This window comes from Necator americanus, chromosome I, assembly GCF_031761385.1.
Source record: "Necator americanus strain Aroian chromosome I, whole genome shotgun sequence".
NCBI lineage: Eukaryota > Metazoa > Nematoda > Chromadorea > Rhabditida > Ancylostomatidae > Necator > Necator americanus.
Window position 1 is genome coordinate 7,568,355 of NC_087371.1, and position 25,949 is coordinate 7,594,303.

Genomic DNA, 25,949 nt, shown 5'->3' on the forward strand with positions numbered 1-25,949 from the left:
CTGATTTTAAAGGTCCTAAGTGTTCTCGTGTGTTTTGAAATTCTATAAATGCATATTGGTACCAGACATCATTGGTAGCAATGTTCAACGGAAATTCTCAAAAAAACAATTCAATCAGAAACATTACTGCTATTTTTCAACGAACGATTTTTCTTAGTTTTGCTCATTCTCAACAATCAGAGAATATTTTTCGAGGAGCGCTACGCTACGCCACATCATCTATTTCAATTCTAATTGTAATTGTTAGCACTCAGGTTTCTGATTACTTTTTCTCGTTCTGCTCATTTTTCTCATCGTTTTATCATTAGACATGCCTGTTCATTGTCATTATCACTAAATATTTGGTCGTCAAATATTGCGGGCCGTTCCATGTCATGTTATACCTGGTTTTACCTCGTTTGCCTTATCTTTTAGATGTTGTTGATTGAATAATTGGTGATCGATGCGTCGATTTATCGTCGATTATTGTGTGAAAAGCTGTTCGGTTTAGCTTGTGCATATTTGTCTGATATGGTGGATCACTTATCTGTGGTGTTTCCCGTTGTTAACATAAATCTAAGTCGATTTGCGCAACAATACTTGTGTGAGATCGACTATTTTAGTAGTATTCTGTAAATAATAGAGCCAATGACTTTGGATGTCTTCATTTTGAATCGTTTAAAATGTTCAACACATCCACGGTTTGCTTGGTTTTAAGCGGTGATATGTAGCGTTTTTTCCTTGCGATCTTGCCGCTTATCTTTGATGTTGGAATGTTTAAAATTTCTTCTAAAAAAAAAATGAGATACTTCGTGTATTATTTGTGACGCACAAGATTTGTTTTTAAAGCATAATAAATTTTATTATAGTGCCTATTTTAACAGGATATATGTTCTCAGCATTACCATAGAGGTTACTGATGATATTAGTGGTAATTTGAGTATAAACATTATATAGGGGTATGCAATAAAGTCATCGATATTCTTATTTTTGCGAGGGGCTAAAAGGTAGCAACTGACGGATGTGCGTTGCGGTCGTCCGCGCAAACAGAAGCGTCACCTTCTGTAACTGTCATTTATTACTTGATATTTATTACTTTTTTTTTATTTTTTACTTTATTTTTACTTTATTACTTTTTTTTTTTTATTACTTTGATCAGTCCTCTAGCATGTTTTTTTTGTCTCGAAAAATCGTGAACTTATATCGAATATCTGCGACGGTTTTGAGTCTTTCTTCTAGTTGGTTGGTGTTCTTACACCGTAAGTAGAAAATTCTGTGATGGCTGCTGAAGTTGTGTCGTCAGTGCGATGTTTTAGAGGTTATCAGAATGTCTACAAGCATCATAGGTGAGTTCAGTGAGGTTTCTTTTTTTAACGTTCTTATATTCTATTCCACTTTGTGGATAGAAGATATGGTAGTCTTCTTTTAACGGAGCTTACTGCGAATGCGCTATTTGAAGTGTTATTGTTTTCAAAAGGACATGAATCTCGGTGTAGTTGTGTAAGCTGCCGCGCTCGAAGCAACGCGGTGGAGCTAGCGATCGGGGACCGTCTCAAGTTTCATTCACACTGCAACGATGAATGGTGCTAGCGAGGGTCCTCTTCGATCCCAATCGCTGCGTTTCACTGCGCCGCTTGCCCGGCTACACCGAGCTTCAGATCGTTTAAACGCGAGTATATCTGGTCTAATCGATGGAGTCGAACACATGCTAGGGATTAGTTGTTAACGTGGCTCCTTGAGACTCTTGTTCGTTAGTGTTTGAAGCCTTAATGAGATCTTGAGACTTGCGGTCAAGACTTGGCTGTAAGTCTCAGGATCTCGGTAAAGCTTCAAACACCAACGAATAGATTTCTCTCCATCTCTTTTCCGCACCTAACTATATTTCAGTTAGTACTCTGATATGGCCGGCTGAAAACTTTAGTCGGGTTAACACGACGATGCAGTTGCGTAGGCAGTTGCGCTCGAAGCAGTGCGATGGAAACAGCTGTTGGAATCGCGATCTGACTTTCGCTAACTGGAGCGATGAGTGGTGGTAGCAGGAGCAGCAGGAGCGCCTCGGTGGAGCTAGCGGTTGGGATCGAGGTGGGACCCTAGGTGGCTTCAATCATCTCTGCAATCCGTGTAGAGCTAGAGAGGGAGCTGCCCCGTTCATAACCGCTAGTTCCACTGCGTTTCTTTGAGCGCCAGTAACGGAGCAGCTTGTGCATATACAACAATAGATGCGATAGTCGGAACCAGTGCTCTGACCCCCTTCACTTTTCAACGGTTGAGGAAGGGACCTTTTTCAGTTTTAAACAGTTGGCGAAATTACCCCTTTCATTTTTGGACGGTTAGCGAAAGGACCCCCTTCACTTGAGGAGGGTCCGGCTTCTCCTTATTGCACCTATGTATAGAACTACACCGAGCTTCGAGTCGCTTTGATCTGAGTGTAACTGATGTTGGAAGGGTATGAAAATGTTTGATCAAGGATTAAGGATCAGAGTCGTAACAAATGGGATCAATTTTCGGTAGGCTGCAGTACTACTCATAACTGTACCAGCTATCTTAACATGGCGACAACATCTTAATATGCAAAAAAATTAAATAATAATATAAGATTATTCATTTCTTGCTCATGACTATACGTTTTGACTGCCTAACTGGCCATTGTAAGTTCTACGTCCATCTGTCCAATGTATACCCTAAAAGAGTGGTCGTAGAGTATGAACGGTTTCAAAAAGAGTACTAAAGCCAGCATATCATGTTTAAAACTATTTTCAGTGATGTTTTGAATTGTGATATGCACTTTGGGGCGTATATTCCTGACCACAAGGAAAGCGAACACTTGCCTGGATTATTCTACTTGTCTGGTAGGTCCTTCGCACTTAATATATCTAGAAGCACTTGAATAGGAAGGGTTTTTGTGCACTGATCGAGTTGGGCGTAGAAAAGTTCATTATTTCCAAGATTATTCAAGGTTTAACATGTACTCATGCGAATTTCATGGAGAAGTCTGGTTTTCAAAGGTTTGCCAGCGGGCATGGTGAGGAATTGCACTGTCATCTTAGCGTTAATGGATCTTTTTCCTATTCTTCGTGTCTATTACAAGCTCCTAGTTTAGATTTACCCTAAGTTCTCGATTAAGGGCTTATCGTAATACATCCGGACACTTCACCGAGAGGAGTTGATCTTCCATCAGATAGTGATTCCTGGGATTTTGGGAAAGGTAGGTTTGTTATTTTTCTTCCATATTCCGAATAGGGTTGATGTATGTAAGATCTTTCTCCACCAAAAACAAGCATCTATTTAACAAGTTCTTCCTCAATTATGGGAAAAAGAACTGAGACTATGCAAAATTTATCGTGAACTTCACCTTCATTACTGCACGAGTTTGTTGTGTAGTCACAGAATGAGGGACAAAAATGATCTACTTGTCTTTCTACACTTCGCACTACAGGAGCTGGATTTTATGTGGATGCTACTGAGGAACCATGGTCAAAGCATTACAAAATGTACAGCTACATCATTAAAGAATTGCCGGAAGTGATCAAAAACTTGTTACCGATCAATCTAGACAAATTAGGTGAGTTTTGACAGCAAACGCGCTCCAATAACCTATGGAAACAACATCTGAGTGGATTTTATTACATGGTTTTAGGGATATTTGGCCATTCTATGGGAGGTCATGGAGCTATATCGATTGGTTTGAAGAATCCGGATTTGTTCAAGTCGATCTCAGCATTTGCTCCGATCTGTAATCCTATGAATTGTCCATGGGGTCAAAAAGCATTTAAAGGATACTTAGGCATGTTTTTTTGTGCACCTTGTCCTAGCAAAGTGTTTCCTAATGCAAATTTTTTGGGTTAGGTCATGACACGAAAAGTTGGGAACAGTACGATTCGTCATTACTGTTGAAAACATACGACGGCCCACCAAGAAAAGTGCTTATTGATCAGGTATTAGCGTTTGATCGGATAAAGCTTTTTTTTTTAAGAGATATGTTATTCAGGGTGCGAGCGACTCATTCTTGCCTGCAGGACAACTGTTGCCAGAATCTTTAAAGTCGACAGATAAAGTAACGGTTGAGTTACGAATGCAACCAGATTACGATCATAGCTATTATTTCATTGCAACATTCATTGGAGACCATTTTGCTCATCATAGCGTAGCTCTCAAACAGTAACGACGCTTCAGTTTTCATTTGATTTCAAATTTTTTTATTTATTTTCTCACTCGCAGTTTTGTACCTTCTATCGTTAGGAGAAGAGACTGATATAGTGCTTATTTATAGAATTAGAGGTGAATTGAGTAAATCGTTGGGTGCCCGCCGAGATCAGAGCCGCGCGAGCGCGCGGTTTGGCGGCTTTGTTGTGAGTCAGTAAACGTCAATAAGTCAATCACGTAGTTCAAAACCTATGACCTTGCCATGTAACTTTTTATTTACCATTTTCGCTTATTAACGTTCCGGTTATGTTTGATGATTGTTCATTTTGTTAATGTGATTGTTTACGGCAATAAACTTACGGATAATGACAAATTATTCAATTGGAATGTGCTGCGCTTCAATGTCTCATTTATTTTTTAAAACATTTCTTGAGGAGGACAAAAGTTCAATGGATATTGGTTATTGATAGCTTATTGGATCTGACTCAACAAAAAATAGGCCGATGTAGTGTATTGTTTCTTCGGATAATTCTCAATTTTGTGGTTTGTTTAGGTTTCAGTTTCACGATAGGACCATCTTGAGTTCTCAAGTTCGCTTTCTTTTAGAGGATTGACCTACTTGAGGTGGTGTGTTTCAGAATTTTCTTGAAAAAAAAGAACTCCCGACGACTGTGCAACGAGTGCAAAGTGCCGCGCAGGCACAATGAACGGTAAGTTACTTTCTGATTTACTCGTATTAAAATAGAAGTAAACAACATGACACACAAGAACAGATCAAAGATGATCTTCCTCAGAAGTCCAGATTGTCAACTGATCCTAAAAAGGTCAAATTTTGTATTGTTATGAAAGAAAAATGTCGTTTCCCAAGCTTACGTGGTTTTTTCTTCTGTTGTTTGGTTAGTTCACTGTAAGCGTTGTTAATACCCGGCAAAATATTCCGTACATCCTCACAAGTTCCTCTGAGTAAATTTGGCACATAGTATCCGCAACAACATAAACATTTCTCGCCAGTGCTAAATAATATCTTTGTTTTTACAGTAATTCCGAATGAAATCTGTCCAAGACCCACCTTACACAAGTGGTGCCGTGTAATAAATCGGCTAATATGTCAAGTGCTCCCGCTGAAGGCGCTGGTCGTTGTTTCTGGTTACGACCTCGAGTTTTTTGACGGTTTCTACTCATTGCAGATTCATTCATGCGTGGAAATGAGGTTCTGTATGAGTCGATAGATGTTAAATTCCCTATAATTGTACTCAATGCTTGGAGCTGATCAGGCATGTTACGACGCCATCTTTCGCCAGAACCAAGTCGATCTTCACCAGATACTGGTCTGAAAGATCCTTCTGTTCCTCGTCTTGTAGGACCATAGGGACCATCGGATCCTTTTCTTCCGGGTCCGAATGGACCATTTTCTCCTCTTCCCCTTTCTCCAGGACCAAACGGACCATCTCCTCCTCTTCCTCCAGGACCAAACGGACCATCTCCTCCTCTTCCTCCAGGTCCGAACGGGTCATCTCCTCCTCTTCCTCCAGGTCCAAATGGACCATCTCTTCCTCTTCCTCTTCCTCCCGGTCCAAATGGACCATCTCTTCCTCTTCCTCTTCCTCCAGGTCCAAATGGACCATCTCCTTCTCTTCCTCCAGGTCCGAACGGGCCATCTCCTCCTCTTCCTCCAGGTCCAAATGGACCATCTCCTCCTCTTCCTCCAGGTCCGAACGGGCCATCTCCTCCTCTTCCTCCCGGTCCAAATGGACCATCTCTTCCTCTTCCTCTTCCTCTAGGTCCAAATGGACCATCTCCTCCTCTTCCTCCAGGTCCGAACGGGTCATCTCCTCCTCTTCCTCCAGGTCCAAATGGACCATCTCCTCCTCTTCCTCCAGGTCCAAATGGACCATCTCTTCCTCTTCCTCTTCCTCCCGGTCCAAATGGACCATCTCTTCCTCTTCCTCCAGGTCCAAATGGACCATCTCTTCCTCTTCCTCTTCCTCCCGGTCCAAATGGACCATCTCCTCCTCTTCCTCCAGGTCCGAACGGGTCATCTCCTCCTCTTCCTCCAGGTCCAAATGGACCATCTCCTCCTCTTCCTCCAGGTCCAAATGGACCATCTCTTCCTCTTCCTCTTCCTCCCGGTCCAAATGGACCATCTCTTCCTCTTCCTCCAGGTCCAAATGGACCATCTCCTCCTCTTCCTCCAGGTCCGAACGGGCCATCTCCTCCTCTTCCTCCCGGTCCAAATGGACCATCTCTTCCTCTTCCTCTTCCTCTAGGTCCAAATGGACCATCTCCTCCTCTTCCTCCAGGTCCGAACGGGTCATCTCCTCCTCTTCCTCCCGGTCCAAATGGACCATCTCCTCCTCTTCCTCCAGGTCCGAACGGGTCATCTCCTCCTCTTCCTCCAGGTCCGAACGGATCATCTCCTCCTCTTCCTCCCGGTCCAAATGGACCATCTCTTCCTCTTCCTCCTGGTCCGAATGGGCCATCTTCACGTCTCCTTCCGGGTCTGAATGGGCCACCTCCTCCTCGTCCGGTTCCGGGTCGAAACGGTCCTCTTCCTTCATGTGGCTCTCCACCGTCTGGTCTATCACCACCGGGACTATATCTTTCTTCATTACCTCTACCACCCCCTGGACTAAATGGTTCATCTCCTCTGGATCCGGATCGGTCTCCTCCTCTGCGGGGTTCGGGACCAAATCTTCCACCTCGACCTTGTCCTTCAGGACCAAATGCACCTCTTCCACCTGAAGAGGCAGGTTCGAATCGGTTTTCACCTCCTCTCTCAGCAGGACTGAATGGTCCATATTCACCGCTGCTTTGTCCACGTCTGAATGAATTTCCTTCTTGATTATCTTCAGAGCCGTACGGGTTACCATTCTCTCCATTGGGTCCCATCGAGTCTGAATTGTCCCAAATGGAGTTCTCCGAGTCGTCGTATGATCTTCCCTTTCTCCTTTGTTGAGTGTTCATTACATTAATCCCGCTAATATCGAAAAATTGCGTGGCAAAATCCTAAATGGTGGAATACTAGATAAATTCTGGACTCGTTTAGCGTAAGATAACCTTGAACTTACCTGGAATTTCCCCTCTCGTATAAGACTCTGCAGTTGACCAAGACGACCTCGTGCTAAGAAAGCCGGCGGAGGACAACCACCATTTTCAACACTAATCTCACAAGGCTTGGAATCATCACAGGATCGCTGGATTTCTCTGATTTCTTTAAGCCTGAAAATCAGGGATTCTATCGGTGTCGTCGGCAAGAATTGGTTCCAGCGGTAACTTACATGCACTGGCGACGGCTATCAGTGTCATTTCTTATGCGACATTCGAAACTTCGACTACAGAAACCACATTTTGCAGGTTCTCCTCTCTTTTTGTACTCGTCAACTATCATAGAATATCTTTCTTCGGATTTTGCTTGTACAAGCTGAAATGTAGAAAGGAGGTGATGCACGGCGAAAAGGAATCAGTATTTTTAAGAGTATTCGAGTTTTAAGTGAATTTTCCACCAGCAACACTTTGTTCGAATAATTCGAACATGACTATGGAGTTATTTTCTGAGCATTTGTTCGAAATTATTCTTCTGGATAGTAGTATGTCCGGTAAGGATGTGTATTCTTACCTTGTTCACGTAATCCGGCCATTTCGTTCGATTTGGCGCATTGGCACAAGCTGGAGCCAAAGAAGAAAGCGGTTGATCCGGCCACCAACATGTCACCTGTTGCCAATCTCCCCAAGCAGAACAGCCATCACGAGGTCCTGAATAATAAGCGATTTTTCGGGCGATTCTTGAGAATTCTTGGGATTAAATGAGAACATCGGTGCCTGAGCACTTGTCGAGATCTTTCTCACCTGGAGGACGAGGAGGTGAAGGTCGCGGCTGCGGTGGTGGTGGTGGTTGTGGAAAAGAGGAAGGATCTGGTACAAAAGAGACGAGTGCAAATAGAGATTCATCGTCAGGAACATATTCCTCAGTTTGCGCTGATAAGTGATATGGTAGCAGGAGGAAAAATGACAGAAGTTCCCACATAGTGATGTTCGGGAAATTCAAGGAAATTTGCTTTCACAGGATCCCAAGGAAGTGGTAACGGTGTGGCGCGCGGAAGTATTTTGTGGTTCACGCAAACTTTGTCGACGCTCTTTATACGAGCGGCAACAAACAACGCCGAGTTGATGCTGATCTCTGCGTCGTCTCGTCGTAGCTCTGCGATGCGATGGTACCGCGCAGTGAGCAGCCGACCAGCTCAAACACAGCTTAGATTTCGGCACTAACTTCCCTACAAATAATCAGATCAGATTCGTTGGTCTCTTTTTGAACTTCAGGAAAATACTCGCTAAAAAAGATCTCCCTATTTTTTTTTATTTTTTAAGTTAAGGTCCAATAGAAGTTTTTGTAGATTCAGTTTAAAAAAAAAAAACTAGAGGAAAGTGGGTTGTGCAGAGAATTTAAGCTAATTTGTAAAAATTTGTGGAAAAAAATCGGGGCAATTCGCGTATGAAATGGGTGTGGAGTCGTTGCACAAAATCTGTCAATTTGCTCTAGTAAAAAGCTTTTTTCTGGAAAAAATGATATTGAGCAATAGAAATTTTCTACATTCAAAAAAAGGGAGAAAAAACGTAGGAGTTATGATTAGCAGAGAATTTGGACTGAAATCGCTAAAATTTCTGCGAAAAAAAAAAATCCGGCTGAGCTTTGTTCCAGTGAGAAATGGATATGGAGTCTTTGCAAGGAAGAAATTTATAGGTCGACTCCTGAAAAAAATCTTTTTTTCTTGCAAAAAATAGGATATTAGGTGCTGTAACAGCAATCCATGTTTTCATGTTTCATTATGTTTGTGAAATGTTATTTAAATCAAAGCTTTCTACAAATGTGGTCATGATATGGATCATTTGAAAGGTTATTTTTTTGAATAGATATTAATAGAAACATGATAATTTAATTTAATTGCTGTCGCTGCTTTTTTATTTATGTTTTTTCTTTTGAAATACCGTCATATTTTATTTATTTTTTGAAGCTGTTGCAAAAATGAGAAATTCACGTTATTTTACTGTATGAGTTCAGACTTGAGCATAATGCAGCGGGAGTAGGGCGCGAATATCATCAAGACGTGGGGTGATAGCAGCTGTACGGGTCCAGAGCGCACTACGCGTAGGTGGCTTGAAAAAATCAACTCAAGGGCAATTTCAGTCTCGAAGATGAGGAAGGTGGACTTCGGTTGCCCCCAGAAGTTGATAACAACAAATTGAGAGCTATCGAGACTCATTCGCGAGTGATTGAAATGTGCTTTGATTGGTTTCTGTTCACTTCACATAGAATTCATTGAATTCTAACCTTCTGTAGCAACCGTGGAGCACAACCTGTCAACCTATCATGCTTCGAAGGGCCACTCTTGTCCTGTAGAAATTAGGCGAGATTCTAGTGAGCTCTATTCCATCCTGTTTTTGTTTTATGACACAGCTGTAGGTGTTTTTAATAAATAAATAAATGAAATTCATCTTGAAAATGAAGTGTTACGGTTGAAATGTTTCTGAGCAGATAAAATGCGCATGCGGCGTCTATACGACAATATCGGCAATTGTCATTTTTTTCCATTTTATCTTCTTTCATTTCTGTATTACTTTATATTTTAGGATTTAGTAACCCACCTTTAAGTTTGAATAAAGTGCTTGCGCCGTCACACGTACGAAACCACTGAACCGTCCGCCATTAAAGAGCAACAAATGAAAGTGGTATGAGTAGAGCCAGAAGAACGAAAAGTTGCTGAAGAGCTCAACATAGATCACGCAACCGTTGCAAAGCAATCGAAAAGTTGGACGTTTAATGAATCTCGACATCTCGACATCGATATCGTATTGATTTTTCACAAGCTGTACACGACGTTGTTAAAGGCATCACCCCACGAATCCGGAGTGGTACGGATTTCTGGTGTAGTATTTGTGTACAGGATCGTAGATCATTGTGAGAGGCATGATTCCGTCCATTTCTTCCTAATTGCCGTAGAAAACTGCCCGGAAGATACGGCTTCGAGCGTTCCGGCGCACTATTTTCCACAATGAGTTCGATTGGAGCGCGCCAGTCTTGTGCACGCGCGCATCTTTCGGGTCGTTTTTTTTACGGCAATTAGGAAGAAATGGACGGAATCACACCCCTCTCCATAATTTACTATCCTTTGTGCAAATACTCCACCTGAAATCCGCACTACCTCAGATTCGTGGTACCTTGCCTTTAAATAATTTCATTGGCTAATGTCTTGAGAAAATCGCCTTCTTCAGAGCCAAATGCTCAATTTAATTCACAACTTAAACGACAAAATTTCTCCACAACTAAACAGACAAACTCTAAGCCTACTTTTTCAACCAGTGGCGTAGCGACTGTTTCACCTTGGATCGGAGACGTTTAGCAGGGACCGCTGACTGATCGATCACTGATGAGCGAATGATTCGAATGTCTTATTCGGATTAGAATCGTCAAAAATCGAGGTTTTTGCCGAAAGGTTAGCCAATAAAATTATTTAACAGCCTCGTGTACAGCTTATTAAAAATCATTACGATGTCCAACCGTTGTTTACCATCTCAAACCATAGTGTATGACAGTTCTGGAAACGACTATTGTTTTTACCCCAACAACCTCATAACAGGAAGATGCCGAACTATGAGTGAAGACTTGAAGTGCTACTGTATTACTGCGTGAGAGTGAAAATGTCATGTAACCTCGGATTAGTCCTATTTTTATTATTTTCACCCTTGTCATTTATAGTTGGATCAAAACGACATGAAGCACGGACAGTTGCGTAAACGATTGCGCTCGAAGTGGCGCGGTGGGGCGTAGAGGTTGGGATCGTGTGAGGATCCTCGGTGCCACCACCCATCTCTGCAGTTCCCCATGGTCCCACCTCGGTTCCAACCGCTGTCTTCACCGCGCCGCTTTGAGCGGAGTCGCTTACGCAATTGTCCGTGCTTCATGTCGTTTTAACCCAGCTATACATTAGTATCAGAACCTCTATCAGGTATGACTCATCCAACTGGATAAATGGGCGTGGTCGTATTACCATCCAATAAAAATTTCTCAGATGACTAAGGCACCGCGTGATGGACGAATGTAGTCATTGCATTTTGGTACCGACACATTAAAAATGCTAGTACAGTAGAATTGCGCTAGGAAATTAAGCAATTACATAATTCTGGGCGAGGCGATCATGATCATGATATGTAATAACGGGCTTATTCTGTCACGCGTGTGTGTGTGTGTGTGTGTGTGTGTGTGTGTGTGTGTGTGTGTGTGTGTGTGTGTGTGTGTGTGTGTGTGTGTGTGTGTGTGTGTGTGTGTGTGTGTGTGTGTGTGTGTGTGTGTGTGTGTGTGTGTGTGTGTGTGTGTGTGTGTGTGTGTGTGTGTGTGTGTGTGTGTGTGAGTCACGAAATTCAAAAAGGGAGTTCAAAAAGGGATTCAAAAAGAAAACGGGTCCACCGGCGTCAGATTGGTGCGCCGGCAACAGATACCTATAGAAGCGGGTGCGATGGGTCCACCGGCATCGGATTGGGGCGCTGGTGTCGCAAAGCTATAAAATACGGTAAGACGGGTCGAATGGGTTCGAATTCCTGTGTCATGGTGTAGAAGTATAGCGCAGTAACTTTGTGTGCATCTCGAAAAAGGTAAATGGGACGTTGCAAACTTTTTATAGTTGTATCCGCTTTCCGCGTTGCTTTCCACCTCTACGACTCCTCTGTTCCTCAGAAAGTGAAAACACGCGTGCAAACGGATGTTTAAATAGTAGCAAGCTGTTTCTATGCTCTGACGTGGAACGCTATCATCATCAGTAGGATGTTGTCTTTCACGTCATTTTATGCCAAAACATCATTCTTTGATAACTGTTAGGGAGAAGCAAGAGGAAAACCCATACTTCGAGCAGTACTTTCAATTCGTATCTACACTGTGTTGCGAACGAAGGTTTGTTTGAAGCTTAGGTTTGAATATTCTCCAAGTGTAGAACTGGCGCGTTTAGAAAGAAAACTATGAAATCTTCCGCCTTTATTTATAATAAAAAAGAAGGAAAAAAGGAAGAAAACGTTGTTACAACAACACAAATCTAATTTCAGAGAATTACAGAGAGAAATAGAATAAATAAACTACTATTAATTTTCATTGATCAGTGAAGGGGAGAGAAGCGAACACCACAGAAAGTCTGAAGTCCGACTTTTGCCGGACGTTCACACTGGTTAGAAAACAAGATGCCGATGTTCTCATTTCCATCACATTTATCTTTCCAAAAAGAAACATGGTGAGTGTGAGGGCAGAATGTCTCATCTCGGAGAACGTTTTTCCCAACATCCCGTGTGATATTTTATGGAATTAACTATTTATTGAAAACGGATTCAGTTACGTTTTTTACCAGTTTGTTTAGTAAAAAAAAGCTCTTATTTCGATCTAATGATCACCGGTGGAACTTGCACACTAGCAGTTCTGTCCGAACCATTTCCTTCCGCTTCATCTTCGTCTCCACTTCGTGAAAGAAGATTTTCGGGAAGTTTCGGGTCACGATACATTACTATGACGATTTGCCGCTGAAAATATGAACGAGTGATCTAATTTCGATAAGGAGAAAATTCACAACATGATCACACGTACCTTTCCTGTTGGTCCTATATGAACTATATCTTTTCGCCTTAAAGCCTCTCCCAATGCTGGATCCGTTCCACCAGGTGTTTTTGCCATAACATTTGTTCCATCCGAGGGTTTCTCCTGCTTTTTTTCCTCCTTTGGTTTCCAATAAGGAGGCGTCGTTGGTGTTCTTACATGCTCTTTTGACGGTTTCTTTATTTCTTCTTTTGACGGAGGGGCCTTTGCAACTTCTTTCGATGGTTTCTTCTTCACCGCCTCTCTCGATGGGCCTTTTACCGGTTCTTTTGACAATCGTTCCTTTGATGGTGCTTTTATTTTTTCCTTTGATACTAGTCTTGAACCTCTTTTCACCACCTCTTTCGATGGGGCTTTCACTTGTTCCTTTGATGGCGCTTTTCCACGTTCTCTCGAATATTTCCCTTTTTGTTCTTCTTTACCTTCTTTGGATGCAGGTTTTGCTGGTTCCTTTGATGGTGATTTTAGTTGTTCTTTTGATACTTTTTGTTCTTTCTTTTCGGTCATTTTTAACAAAGCCACTGCTTTCTTGTAGCCTTCCTTGAAACCTTCTTGGAAAGCGCGTTCTTTCCCCTGTAAAATGTGACTGGATCAGTAGAATTTTGAGAATTACACTTAAATTTGTAAGCTATAAGTATGTTCCAAGTTTTAAAGTCATTAATTATTTTTTTAGAGTTGAAGAAAGTTTTTTTTTCAAAATTTGAATCGCGAAAATGATTAATAAAAACGTAAGGAATAAAATAAAACAAAAAAAAAAACACAAAAACAATAAAACAAAATAAAATGAAATAAACGTAAGGGATAAAACGTAAGGATTTTTTCGTTTTGATGAAAATAGTGGCCATGTAATCTTTGAGGGAAAATCAGATAGAACTTCTTACAATTCCAGTTTTTTGTTGACGCTCAAGTTCCTTTTCTGGACCTTCCTTTTCTTTTGATCCCGTGCTCTAGAAAAGTCCTCGATCAATAGTTCCTTTAAATGACTGCAAAATCACCGGTAACCTCCAATAGAGCAGCTTTATATCCTTCATCGTAGCCATTCATGTACAACTGTTGATCTTTTACTGCCTTAAATCCATCAATTCATTCATATGAACTTATTCCTAACACCTTTCCGAAGACCTAGAGGTTATAGATGCGATAGGCGGAGCCGGTGCTCTGACCCCCTTCACCTTTGACCGTTGGGGAAGGGATCTCCTTCACTTTTAAACGGTTGGCGAAATTACCCCCTTCACTTTTGGACGGTGGGCGAAAGGATCCCCTTCACTTGAGCTGCGCCCCATGAGCTAAACCCCCTTCACCTGAGGAGGGTCCAGCTTCTCCCTATCGCACCTATGTTAGAGATACTGATCTGACCTGCTCGTGTGCTGTTTCTGCCGATGCTTTCTGAAAAAAAAAATGGGAATTTATCAAGTCTAGCAAAATATTGATTCGCCCAGAGATCAAAATAGTCACGAACTTTCTCCTCTTCGTCGTCATCTGGTTTCTGATCGTTGACACCTTTGAATAATATTCGTAATTTTCTCTTTATCATTTCGCCTTCGGTCATGATCTGAAATAGATGGCAGTGGATGAAATAAACTATTCCAGTGGCAAGGATGTGGGCGCGGGTTTAAACATCGGCGTTTCTGTAACGCACTAAAGTAAGAGGAGCAGAACAGAGATACTATATTTTAACGACAGAAATCTTGTTCTATGCTTAGCAGCATTGGTGACTTCCATGCGGCGCGGTTGCGTTGCGCAAAAAAGCTCCACTCAAAGCGGAATAGTTGAAATTCCCATAAACTGCGATGTTTATAAACTTCTAGGATTGTATCACTTACTTGTGCATCGACTTCTTTACTACCACCTGGTTTGTGTGCAACCGCCGCCAAAACTATTGTAATCCTAGAAACATGGATTTTGCAAGAATTCCTTCCCGAACGGGCAGTCATTTACCTATCGTTCATTGGGATTCTGTAGCCGATTTTTATACCCAAATACACTAGCCGAATAGAATACTGAAATAAATATTTGAATGGTTTTTTTTTACCAGGTCCGGCGATGAGATAGAAATAAGGTTATGCTAGGTTCACCGATTTTTCTGTATGAACATGTGATAATTGAAGGCAGCACGTCTCGAAATTGTCGTGGTGTGGAAACCTCAGGGAAAACGTAGCGCTTGGATTGTAGATTTTGGAAACGACCGTGAGTCCGCTCATCTTCCCCTAAGAAACACGGCGTGGGAAGGCGCTTTTCCCCTACGAGGTACGTTAGAACGTGCCTTCTCCTTGGCACGCGCCGCGTTCACGAGCGAGTGGTCGAAGATTGATGAGGTCTACTCGCCAGCCTATCAAGTAAAACTAACGAATAAGCTGCTGAGCGGACCGGACCATGTGCAATGCTGTGCGTTCGTACGTACTTCCTACGTACTAAAGCGGTTCTCACGCCGTTTTCTGAGACAATAGTGGGGAAGTGAACGGAACCACATTTGTTTCCGTAGTAGCCTACGGACCGAACTCAACGTTCTTCTCGTGGTTTCCGTACTACGTCAATTTTGTGATAGACAGCCATTAATTACATAAAATTTACTGTAGAATGGTCAATGAAAGTCGTTAGTTGCGGAAACTCGTCCACAAAACCTTTCTACGCTCCATGTATCAGTATTCACTTGTGGTAACGTGGTCTGTTTTTTTTCCGTAGCTGAATTACTGTTTCTATTGTACTGGATTTTAGCGTGAGACTTTCAACATTATAAGGTAAGTAGGAAGGTATACTGGATGTTCCTCCCATTGTTATACGGTGTCTACAGTTGTTTAGTTTTACATATTACTGATGATACCTCATTAACGATCGCCTGATCAGTCTGATCTAAATCTCATGAGTAGAAATCGTTCTTCACAATCTTGAAATTGGGTGTACGGCTGCTGTTCCTTGAAGGTTCATAATTACCTTTTCCTTAGGTTTAATAACTCCAAACACTGGCTTCATTTTATATACTGCTGGACGAGTTGATTTCATCTTAAACATTACAGGACGCTCCGAATCGTTCTGTAGGACCACATAGGTCTGTTGTCGTTTATCATTCGGAACAAAGGTGACCTGAAAAGCATACATGTTCTTATCGAACTTAAACCCTGCTCATTTCATTTTCAAGTTGTTTATTGGTAAACTGATCTACTGCCATAAAAGCGCTTGCGGATCCCACAACCGCAGATGGACTAGCAAAATGTGTGAGAACAATGATTGGTAACAGAACAAGCAACACTTTTGCTTGAAGACCTTCGCATCCAGAAAGGACTGGACGAGTTGTCCTGCTTATACAGCTATCGATACGTATCCGTTATTTTCTTTTGTCTTTGCTTAGTAAATATAGTTCATTTTGAAGCGTTTAATATCGCTGGTCGGTGATGCTTACGGACGTGCTGGATGTGCAAATGCTGCTGATTGGGTCTGGTATTGACGCAAGATTTGACCACAGAGCGCACCTCTTCCGCCAGTTCAACGCAGACGGGCCTGTCAAACCCCATCCTCCTACATTCTGCTGTAATCGTGCAGTCTGACGGTGTGAGATCCGTCCCAGCTCGTCTTTCTGCTTTTCTGCCGATGCCACATCTAGCTGACACTATGGGACCCATCTTACTCCGTATTTCTGCGCTCCGGCGCTCACGAACTGATTCGAAACGTGAGTACATGTTCAAATTTATGCGCTAACATTCCATTTTCGTTTTTTTTTTGCGCACTTGCCCACTAAAACCTTTCATAAGAAGAAATTACTAGGAACGTACACTTTTAGTCGGTATTATTGAAACCTTCCCTAATGCACTTTCGGCTGCAGTCAAAACTGTAAAAAAACAATCCTTATCACTACCGTATACCAAAAAGAAATCATGCTAGCAACCTACTATTTGGAGCAGCGGGACCTTGTACCGATGCCTCAGCTCCTGAAATGGTGTTACTACGAGATTTATGATTTTTTGGAATCTTCACATGGATTTCACCAGATACCAACCAGCTCCGCTTCTTGTGGAACTTCCTGAAGTGGATGTTCGGGTGCGCTTTGGACCGGACATGCTAGACCCACTTGAACCGCTCTTGGTTTCTCCGGATCTTCTTGGACCATTTCTGTATTTTCTGCGTCCTAGTGAATCACTTGCAGACATTCGAGAACTTTTTTGACTTTGTCTGTTTATTTTGGAGTCTTTTCGACTTTGTCTGACTTCTTTGGAGCTTCTTCGACTTTCTCTGACTACTTTGCAGCTTTTTCGACTTTCTCGGACTATTTTGGAGCCTTTTGCACCTTCTCCGGTAATTTTGGAGTCTTTTGGACCCTTTTCGGGTTTTTCGGATTCCTTTGAACCTTCCCCGGATGCTTTGGTTTCTTTTGAACCGCTTCCTGACATTTTGGAACTCTCTGGACTTTTTCTATGAGATGATTCCGATCCACTGGATCCACCTGAATCGCACCATAATGTTGTATGCTCACGAAAAAGTCGTAATAGTATCCATAAACCGACTTTGTGAAGATTTTCTAGCTTTTTTTTCTGGATAATTTCCGTCTCGATCCATCTGGTTTTTTGGATTCATCCGAACTTTCGCTTTCCGATGACCTTCCACGCGTTGTAGCAATAGAATATGAAATGAACCTTTCCATTCTCAGAACCTTCATATAGTTTTTGATTAGTGTTTGTTTATTTTTGCAGTAGATTCTTGCTTGTTTCCTAAAAACAACGGAAATGTTCGATCGGTTGAATCCCGAAACGAAGCAGTTTCATTACGATTAATGAGATCGATTTGAGTTCTGAGTGTTCTGATGTTTAATTTAATTAGTTTAGTTGAAGCAACTCTATAGAGACATCCGAAACCTTATTTTTGAGGAAATCCAGAAGAAATTTCCAATTTCTGTTGACTCATAGTTGTTTTGTGATAAAGTTATAAGGAATGGCTTCCAATGATACTAAGGAAAGAGAATATCCCAATCGGCGGTTGATTTACAGATTTAGAACTGTTCTCAACGTGATTTTACAGTGGCCTAAATCCTGCGAAAAGCCACGAGAATTAGACAGGTCAGAAATTTTGATCTCACAAGAAAAAGAAAACCTTTAATCCAAAAAAAAACTTCCAGCAATTTTTGTAATTGATGATGCTCGGTATTCAACAGGTTCCTTGTACAGTTCTCTCCTATCAGAAAACTGGAGTAAGTTGAATAGAAGAAATAGCGAGTTGGACAATTTTCAAAAAGTTTCTACACAGTAAGTGTAGGTATGTATGTAGCAAAATACTCTTTGATTTACAGCTTCGAAATACATCTCTCTCTACTATATATATATATATATATATATATATATATATATATATATATATACAATATATAATATATATACAATATCGATTAAGTCCGATCTTGGGTCGCATCATACTTCGACTCACAGCCAACCAAATTCTTTGAGGACGGCATCCCCAACCTGCATGATCGATGGCGAAGCGTTGTTGATAGTTGTGGAGAATATTGTTTGGAATAAAGACTTGTTATGAAAAATTTTGTGATGTTTGAAAGTTTGAGTCGAAAGTCTCGTTTATATCCGGACAAACTAATATATATATATATATATATATATATATATATATATATATATATACTATAAAGGGAGGACCACACATACGAGTCTTACTGGTATAGTCGGGACGAAAACTATTGATATTGTTGAACTTTTTCTCCGACAATCCGTGATGCATCGATCGAAAGAGATGCTAGTCCGAAGGAGCCAAGTCCGGACTATACGGCGGATGCGGGAAACTTTCCAGCCCAACTCTTCGATTTTTTTTTCGATTTACGGACAGCTTTATTTTCATCACTCAGCTTATGAGGAACCCATTTGCCGCACCGATTTGTCTTCCCGATTGTATGTAAATGCTCGTCAATTGTCGAATTCGAACATCCGAACTCTAGGGCAAGTTTTCTTGTAGTTTGTGTCGAATCAGACTCGATCGCCCTCTTTAGTAATTCGTCGTCTACCACTTGACGACTTCGGTGTTCTTCGTCTTCTAAGCTCTCATTTCCATTTTCAAAGCGTTGAAACCATTTGTAGCATTGACTTCGCGAAATCACATCTTCAATAAAAAAAAGATAAGAAAGTAAATAATAAATAAATAAATAAATTTTTATTTTTATGAAATAAAAAATTTTCATGAGATAAAAAAAATATTACAGAAATCAAAAATAAACAAAAAAGAAAGTAAAGTATACAGAAAAACGCCAGGAACAAAATGGAACTAAAACTGTCCAAGTTTCTGTTCGAAATTCGTAAGGTTTCGAAAGTCTCGTTTATATCCGAATAACCTAATATATATATATATATATATATATATATATATATATATGTATAGTATATATATATGTATATATGTATATATATATATATATATATATGTATATATATATATATATATATATATATATATATAGTAGAGAGATGTATTTCGAAGCTGTGAATCAGAGTATTTTGTTACATACATACCTACACTTACTGTGTAGAAACTTTTTGAAAATTGTCCAACTCGCTATTTCTTCTATTCAACTTACTCCAGTTTTCTGATAGGAGAGAACTGTACGAGGAACCTGTTGAATACCGAGCATCATCAATTACAAAAATTGCTGGTTTGCAAGTTTTTTTAGATTAAAGGTTTTCTTTTTCTTGTGAGATCAAAATTTCTGACCTGTCAAATTTTCGTGGCTTTTCGCAGAATTTAGGACACTATAAAATTACGTTGAGAACAGTTCTAAATCTGTAAACCAACCGTTGGTTGGGATATTCTCTTTCCTTAGTATCACTGGAAGCCATTCCTTATAACTTTATCACAAAACAACTATGAGTCAACAGAAATTGGAAATTTCTCCCGATCGAATTATCGAAGAAGCTTCGGATGGATATTAGTTTAGGAGAAATTATGTTTTCTGATTTCACGGAGACGTTTTGGTCAGATCATATAATCAAGACTGATCGCAGATCCCACTCCGAAGCCGTACAAACCGTAGGTGCGAGTGAGAGGGAAAGAAGTGGTAAGGAGCTCATTGATTGTGACTTCGAATAACGAGCAAAGGTAATCGAGCGTCATCTGCAATCCCAGCAGTATCTTTTCAAGAACACATGTAAACTCGTCAATTTGTGGCGTATTGCTTTTAGAACCTGGGTAATCGGTACAACATTGTAGCGTGACTTCTAATAAGTTGTATGTTCTGCGAATTCGATTAAATAGGTAAAATCGTAAGGACACTTTGTCGTATAAGTTCCTTACCTTTCATATTGCTTCGTACATGTGCTGTCGATTGCTGTAAATGGGGAATATCGGTGTTGTTGATTTTTTGGTCCCCTATAATAATTCACTAAGAACCAAATCAAACGAAGGATCAAAATTCCCCAGAGTGATTGTCTAAAAAATTGGTACAAATTTAAATGGAACGTCCGCTTCTCAGAGAAAGAGCATGTACCTAATCAAGCAAACCTCAATGTTTGATCACTCTGCTTAGTCTGAATCAGTATTTACGTTTCAGCTTCTGTATGAGCACCTTAGATCGAACGCCGAATCTACCATGTAGATATCTCGGAGTACATTATTTAAGGGATCCGATAAGGTGCATTCTCAAATACAGGCCATACGCCTGATGACGTTTCCATGAAACTAACATCAAAAGTTGTTAATTTCATAAAACCAATTCCAATCTTAAGAATTGAGACAATGCATCGCGATGAACATGGTTAACTCTGCGTGAATTTCAAAGTTCAAGTTTTCAGTTACGAATGCATTGTTGAATCAAGCAATCCAAAGCCAATGCCACAGAGTTGTCAACGTTTTTCGCATTTTTCAGCCACATAGAAGCAAAAAACACAATGGAGCACAAGCCGACTATTCAAGATATAGACCAGATTCAATGCGTTTAAACCAAGAATACAAAAGACATGGGTAAATAGTAATCCATAAAAGATCACGTGTACAAACGATCAATTTCAGCACTTCGAACTCGTATTCGATCTGTATAAAAGAGGTGTGCCATCGTCATTTGCATTCAGCCATGTTCGTCATCTTCAATATTGCAGTTGGGGTAGAGTTGTCGACTTTCCTCTAGTGTCTGACTTTAAGGATACGAATCAGATATTTTAGGTGCTCCTTCTTCCTCCTACTCTTCCCCAAGATGTTGGTTAGTACCGCGTTGTCCTTTGTGTGAGAGAAATCGCACTAACTCTACACATGAAACGTTCAGAAGATACTACGCCGAAACCGCTTTGTGAAGGCGGCACATATAATGAGAAATACATTCGTGACTACGTTGTCCAAACCATCAACAATCACCGCTATGCACTGTTAAGAGGATCTGCACTGAATGGACCGTGGAATGGAACAGTATATGGGAAGAAGTTCCCACTAGCAATGACTATGGATAGATTAGTAAGTTGGAACCTGATGAAATATTTGATATCTTAGAAGCTGGAGCCAGTTCTGGTGGACTACGACGCTTAATGTAACTTTTCTTTCTGATTATATCGTTCGGAATCCCCGAAAACGGGAAACTCCGCTCGAAAACATCTTCAGGTCTTTTGACTCAACTATGCGATAGATGTTTCACTATGCTGCTTATTTCACAATCAACATAACGAAAATCGTAGTATCGTAGAAAATCAGCTGGACCACCCGGCATTTCAATTTGCCCTTTAAACGGTTGTGTTAAAGACTCTGGATTCTGTATGAAATTTAATTGCTGCCTCAGTATAAGTGCAAGTACAAGGGAAAAGAAGATCAAGTTAAAGGTGTGGGATAAAATTACGTTGAACTCAGGAGTACGACTGCAACCTTGAAAAGAAAGCTTTTGCTCTGATGGGTGAATGCTGTTCAACGAAAGCTCCTACCGCTCCCGATGGAACGACAGCCTTGTTCTACCAGTATGTTCATACTGACCTAAATGATCGACTATAGAGTGTATAAGCGCTCCATGTGCTCTTTTTAACTTTTTTCTGTTCCCTTTTCAGCAGTTTTTAAAATCACTGTGAACCAAAGTAGAGAAAGTAGCGATAAACTCATCTTCGAAACTTTCCCCACGTAGTTAAAGGCAAGTTTTTCACACATTGCAGAAATGGTTGTGAACGGACGAAGAGATGCGAGCTGATCATCTTCAGAAATGTTTGAAGAAAAATCAATTTGGGTGTTTCCTAGCTGAAAAGAAGATGTTTCAGAATTGATCAGGACTTTGACGACCATGAGCTGTTCTCAGCTGTTTGGGACTGGACTAAACAGATCAATAAGTTTGCGGTCAGTGATGATGCTATTAGCGCCAAACACGTTGTATACAGGAACAAGGATCGGAATTTGTACGAGTACTTGACCGTATGTTCAGCCTATTTCTCCAAGCTACACGTATTAGTGCGAGAGATGGTAAGACATTTTTTCAGCTTGTTAGAGCCGTCAGCTCTAAAATTGGATGCGCGGATATAACTTGCAGAAGAGGGAATTCGATAAAGTATATAGCACTCTGCCTGCTCAATAGGAAGTAGGTTATTACTAGTATCAGCCCAGTTGATAACTTTGAGTAAGACTTCGGTTTTGTTTACAAATGAGGAGGATAAAGTTAGAGTCGCAATATAATTTGCTTGTTTATATAGTTGAGTGTTTAAGAAGGGGCTTATCTGTATGTAATAGTACTTCCGATAAGAGAGAATACTAATAGTAGATTTAAACAAGCACGTAGAAGCGTGAATGCAGCCTTGTTAGATGAAGTAATCCACTCTTTTCCCTTTCAGTCCCCTAACGGATGGTGCTGTCGTCTACAAAGTTGGATTAGGCGGATGCAATAGAGGAGAGACGTGCCAAAAAGGGATCTGCGATCAGTCTGGATTTTGTGATTTGACCAAGTGAAGTCAGAAAACATAATTTCTCCTAAACTAATATCCATCCGAAGCTTCTCCGATAATTCGATCGAATAAAGGGTTTCTTCCAATTTTTCTTCTATGGGCCATCTATTGTTTTTTTATAATCTTCCTATAATTTCGCAGTAGAACATCAGTGGAATATTAGGCTAGATGTTAAATTCTGCTTCATAAACAACTCATCTTGAGAGAGACGGTGTACTGAATCTTCAACAAGCACATTGTGAATAGATTACAACCACGTTTGGGAATCAAGCAATTATAAACGAAGTTCTCTGTGGTTGAGAATCCAGTGAAGAGACAAAGAAAGATACTGGATCCTAGAACTTCCCATTTTGATGAATATGCCTGAACTTGCTCATATACGTTGCCTTCAAGCAATTTTGAGCAGTTCTTCTATCTGTTCGAACGGACATCGTTATTTCACACCTCTGTAGCGATCCTGCTCGTTAATTTTCAAGTAGCCTCTTCGCTGGCAAGAAAGACGGACATAACTCTGTTCTCGAGAGGGCAGCATGGCGAAGCAGATTTTGACACTATGCGATATATACTACGATTTTCGCTGTGTTGATTTTAAGATAAGCAGCACAGTCAGCATATTGCATGATCGGACCAAATTGCCTGAATACTGATGTAGTTGCGATCTGGATGTAGTCCTTGGAGCTGAACCCTTGGGGGAACCCTACTTGTTTTTGGAGCTTGGCTTCACGCAGCGTCATAGATATGCGCGTGAGAATGCTCTTGTTGAATATATTAAGCAATACGCTCAGCAAGCATATGAGACGGTAGTTTTTAGGGTCCTCTCGGCATTGAACGTTATCTTTATCAGTAGAATGATGTCTTTCACTTCATTTTATGCTAAAACGTCATTCTGTGATAACTATTGGGGGAAATCAGGAGGAATACCCATACTTCGAGTAATGCTTTCAAATTGTATCTATATTAATCTGACATCGAAGGAGTGTTTGTAGCTGATGGTCGAATATTCTCCAAACGTAGAATTGACGCGTTCAGAAGGAAAACTCCATAATCTTTTGCCTTAATTTATACTATAAAGAAGAGAAGGAAAGCGTTGTTAAAAAAAACACAAATCTAATTTTACAGAATTAACTTTCATTGATCAGTGAAAGGGAGCGAAGCTAAAACCACCGAAAGTCTGAAGTTCGGCTTTAGCCGGACATTCAGACTGGTAGACAGAATAAGCCCGTTATTATATAGCGTAATGATTATGCTCAACAATTCCTTGGTATTTTGGTGCGATATGATGATAATGTAGATATTTGGATCCTTGAAACTCTTCCAACTTGCAACATCATGCTAAAAAAAAATTGAAAAATTACTTAAAAAACAGAAGAAATTAGTGCCTCAGCAAATATTTCAAATATTCAAGTGCTACTTGAATATTTGCTGAGAACTTGCTCTCAATTATTGCCACTTATTGAGTAGATTCTAAGAAGAGGTGCTCAGTGATGTGTGGAAATTATTCCGAAATTTCCATTTTAATTCAATCACAAGCCGAGAAAGAGTTGGAGGAGGAGAAGAAGGAGGAAGAGGGTTGGGAGAGGGAGCTGGGTGACGTCACCTCACTCTTCGCCGTTTTTTCAGTGTTTAAGTAAATAAAAAGGAAAAAATAAATGAAGGCACAATAGTGACTTATTTCAGCATAATTATTAGCAAAATATAAACTTGTGCAAAAAATTTCGAATTTTTTTGATTACAACCTAGGGAATTAATAGAGCATCTACATATGTACATCGCCATGAACATATTGATTAGAAATTGCTTATGCTGTTTATTCTAGACATGTGTTTTTTCTAATGGACACAGTTTAAAGAGTTTACGACAGAGCAGGTAGAAAAAAATGCAAATTTACAAAATTCACCACATTCTGCTATATGGAATTCACTGAGATTGTTCAAATTTTGCGTGCTTTCGGGATTACTCTTGCCTATTTTAGGTCAATTTTTCGCCATAAATTCCTCTCACATATTTTACTATCCGAATCCATAGTTTTATTTCTTCCACATGTTAAAATAGCAACTATTGCTGTCGTTGTCAATCGATATTTGCATGTGTAAGGGCAGAATGTTATGTTTACACCGTGTTGTTTTCGAATAACTCTGTCATAAGGCAACACTTAACAGAGGAGCGTGGAGCGTTGAAAACAATCGTAATCTCTTCCAAAAAAAATGTATTTAAATTCCACTAAAATCTTTTCCGTCTCATTTCTCACCATTTTCATGTGATTTCATTGCTTCGTGAGCCTCGAGTATATGCCAGGATCCGCTCAGAGTTGACCTTGCACTTCCTCCATCGTTCTTTCTACTATCAGTCACGTTAGTTGTCAGCTGATCAGCTTTCGTGTATGTTACAATGCGGTTCAATGTTTTCAGTTCCTCATACACATACGTACGTTCAATTTCGAACGACTTCCGAACAACGATGTTCCTATTTTCACGTGAAATTCTACTAATTTTCTCCTTATTCCTGTTGGTTACCGCCTTTCCAATAGATCTAGAGGGATTCATGGGATCATTGAAGGAACTAAATCCACCATTTGCAACATCTTTTATAAATTGTAACGATGTAGATTTTGGTATGGGAAGATCTGAAGAAGTCCGGAATATCAAGAAGGTATAATTTTGTTTTGTTTCGTTTTTTTTTTGCGTCTTTCTAGCTTATGTGAAATTCGTTAAAATTTCGCTAAAATTGATTGGAAATAGGCTTGAAAACATGGGTGCTACAGAAAAAGTAATGTTAAAGGACACTCCGTCTAAGCTGCCGTCAATTACATTGTCCAGGCCGCAATCACGTACATATTTGAAGTTTTTGATTTCAGCTCTTCGGCTGCACTTACAATTCATGAACGCTTTCGGCACTACTGAAACTGTCCTCGGTGATATTTCTTCCCAAGAGATTCCTCTCTTCTCAGATGTTATATTACATGGATATTGCTTTGTATATATGTATGTATAATATGTATGTATCTCAGCTTCGATATTTGTCTTAGTCTGCAATTACAGAATTGTAGAAAGCAGACTGCATATCAGTGCACACTCACCACCATTGTAATTATGGGCCATTTTAACTTGTGTGCAATTGCGGACCATGATAAACTTTTGTTTTGGGGTCAGTACAGTAAGGGTGTTAAAAAATAACCTGTTTATGCACAGTAAATCTTTTTTGTTTTTTTCTGCTATGACATGAAAACTCGTACACAAGACACATTTAACGTCGTTTCTCACTCAGCTTTTTTTCTTTGGAATTCTTCAAAAAGAATCCCCTGAGGTCAACATCATAAAAAG

The 25,949-nt window shown here is 40.4% G+C and overlaps 4 protein-coding genes across 8 annotated transcripts; 3 read left to right on the forward strand and 1 right to left on the reverse strand.

Moving 5' to 3' along the window:
- Positions 1-1,257: 1,257 nt before the first annotated feature.
- RB195_004800 (uncharacterized protein) lies at positions 1,258-4,141 on the forward strand (the record flags this gene model as incomplete). Its single annotated transcript, XM_064182808.1, has 8 exons — positions 1,258-1,325; positions 2,740-2,828; positions 2,936-3,001; positions 3,104-3,184; positions 3,416-3,541; positions 3,617-3,763; positions 3,826-3,914; positions 3,968-4,141. The coding sequence occupies 8 exons, from the start codon at positions 1,258-1,260 to the stop codon at positions 4,139-4,141; spliced, it is 840 nt and encodes a 279-aa protein (XP_064034075.1).
- A 771-nt stretch (positions 4,142-4,912) lies between these two features.
- RB195_004801 (uncharacterized protein) lies at positions 4,913-17,314 on the reverse strand (the record flags this gene model as incomplete). 5 transcript variants are annotated; one of them, XM_064182813.1, is made up of 20 exons in its annotated part: positions 5,376-6,943; positions 6,990-7,128; positions 7,191-7,341; positions 7,401-7,543; positions 7,739-7,875; positions 12,585-12,675; positions 12,740-13,321; positions 13,630-13,695; positions 13,751-13,816; positions 14,105-14,134; positions 14,208-14,300; positions 14,572-14,635; positions 14,687-14,748; positions 15,570-15,593; positions 15,680-15,829; positions 16,516-16,571; positions 16,633-16,671; positions 16,740-16,763; positions 16,812-17,183; positions 17,245-17,296. In XM_064182813.1, 20 exons carry the CDS (start codon positions 17,294-17,296, stop codon positions 5,376-5,378), a joined length of 3,909 nt encoding a protein of 1,302 aa, XP_064034079.1. The 5 variants fall into 5 exon arrangements, with proteins under 5 accessions (XP_064034076.1, XP_064034077.1, XP_064034079.1 ...); XM_064182812.1 differs by lacking the exon at positions 15,570-15,593; XM_064182810.1 differs by lacking the exons at positions 5,376-6,943; positions 6,990-7,128; positions 7,191-7,341; ... (1 more) ...; positions 7,739-7,875; positions 15,570-15,593 and having other exon boundaries at positions 12,529-12,675; positions 16,740-17,183; positions 17,245-17,314.
- A 3,484-nt stretch (positions 17,315-20,798) lies between these two features.
- Positions 20,799-22,633, forward strand: RB195_004802 (uncharacterized protein; the record flags this gene model as incomplete). Its single annotated transcript, XM_064182814.1, has 7 exons — positions 20,799-20,828; positions 20,888-20,924; positions 20,988-21,172; positions 21,560-21,663; positions 21,955-22,105; positions 22,171-22,268; positions 22,519-22,633. 7 exons carry the CDS (start codon positions 20,799-20,801, stop codon positions 22,631-22,633), a joined length of 720 nt encoding a protein of 239 aa, XP_064034081.1.
- A 2,453-nt stretch (positions 22,634-25,086) lies between these two features.
- On the forward strand, positions 25,087-25,510 carry RB195_004803 (uncharacterized protein; the record flags this gene model as incomplete). Its single annotated transcript, XM_064182815.1, has 2 exons — positions 25,087-25,278; positions 25,484-25,510. 2 exons carry the CDS (start codon positions 25,087-25,089, stop codon positions 25,508-25,510), a joined length of 219 nt encoding a protein of 72 aa, XP_064034082.1.
- Between the last annotated feature and the right edge of the window lie 439 nt (positions 25,511-25,949).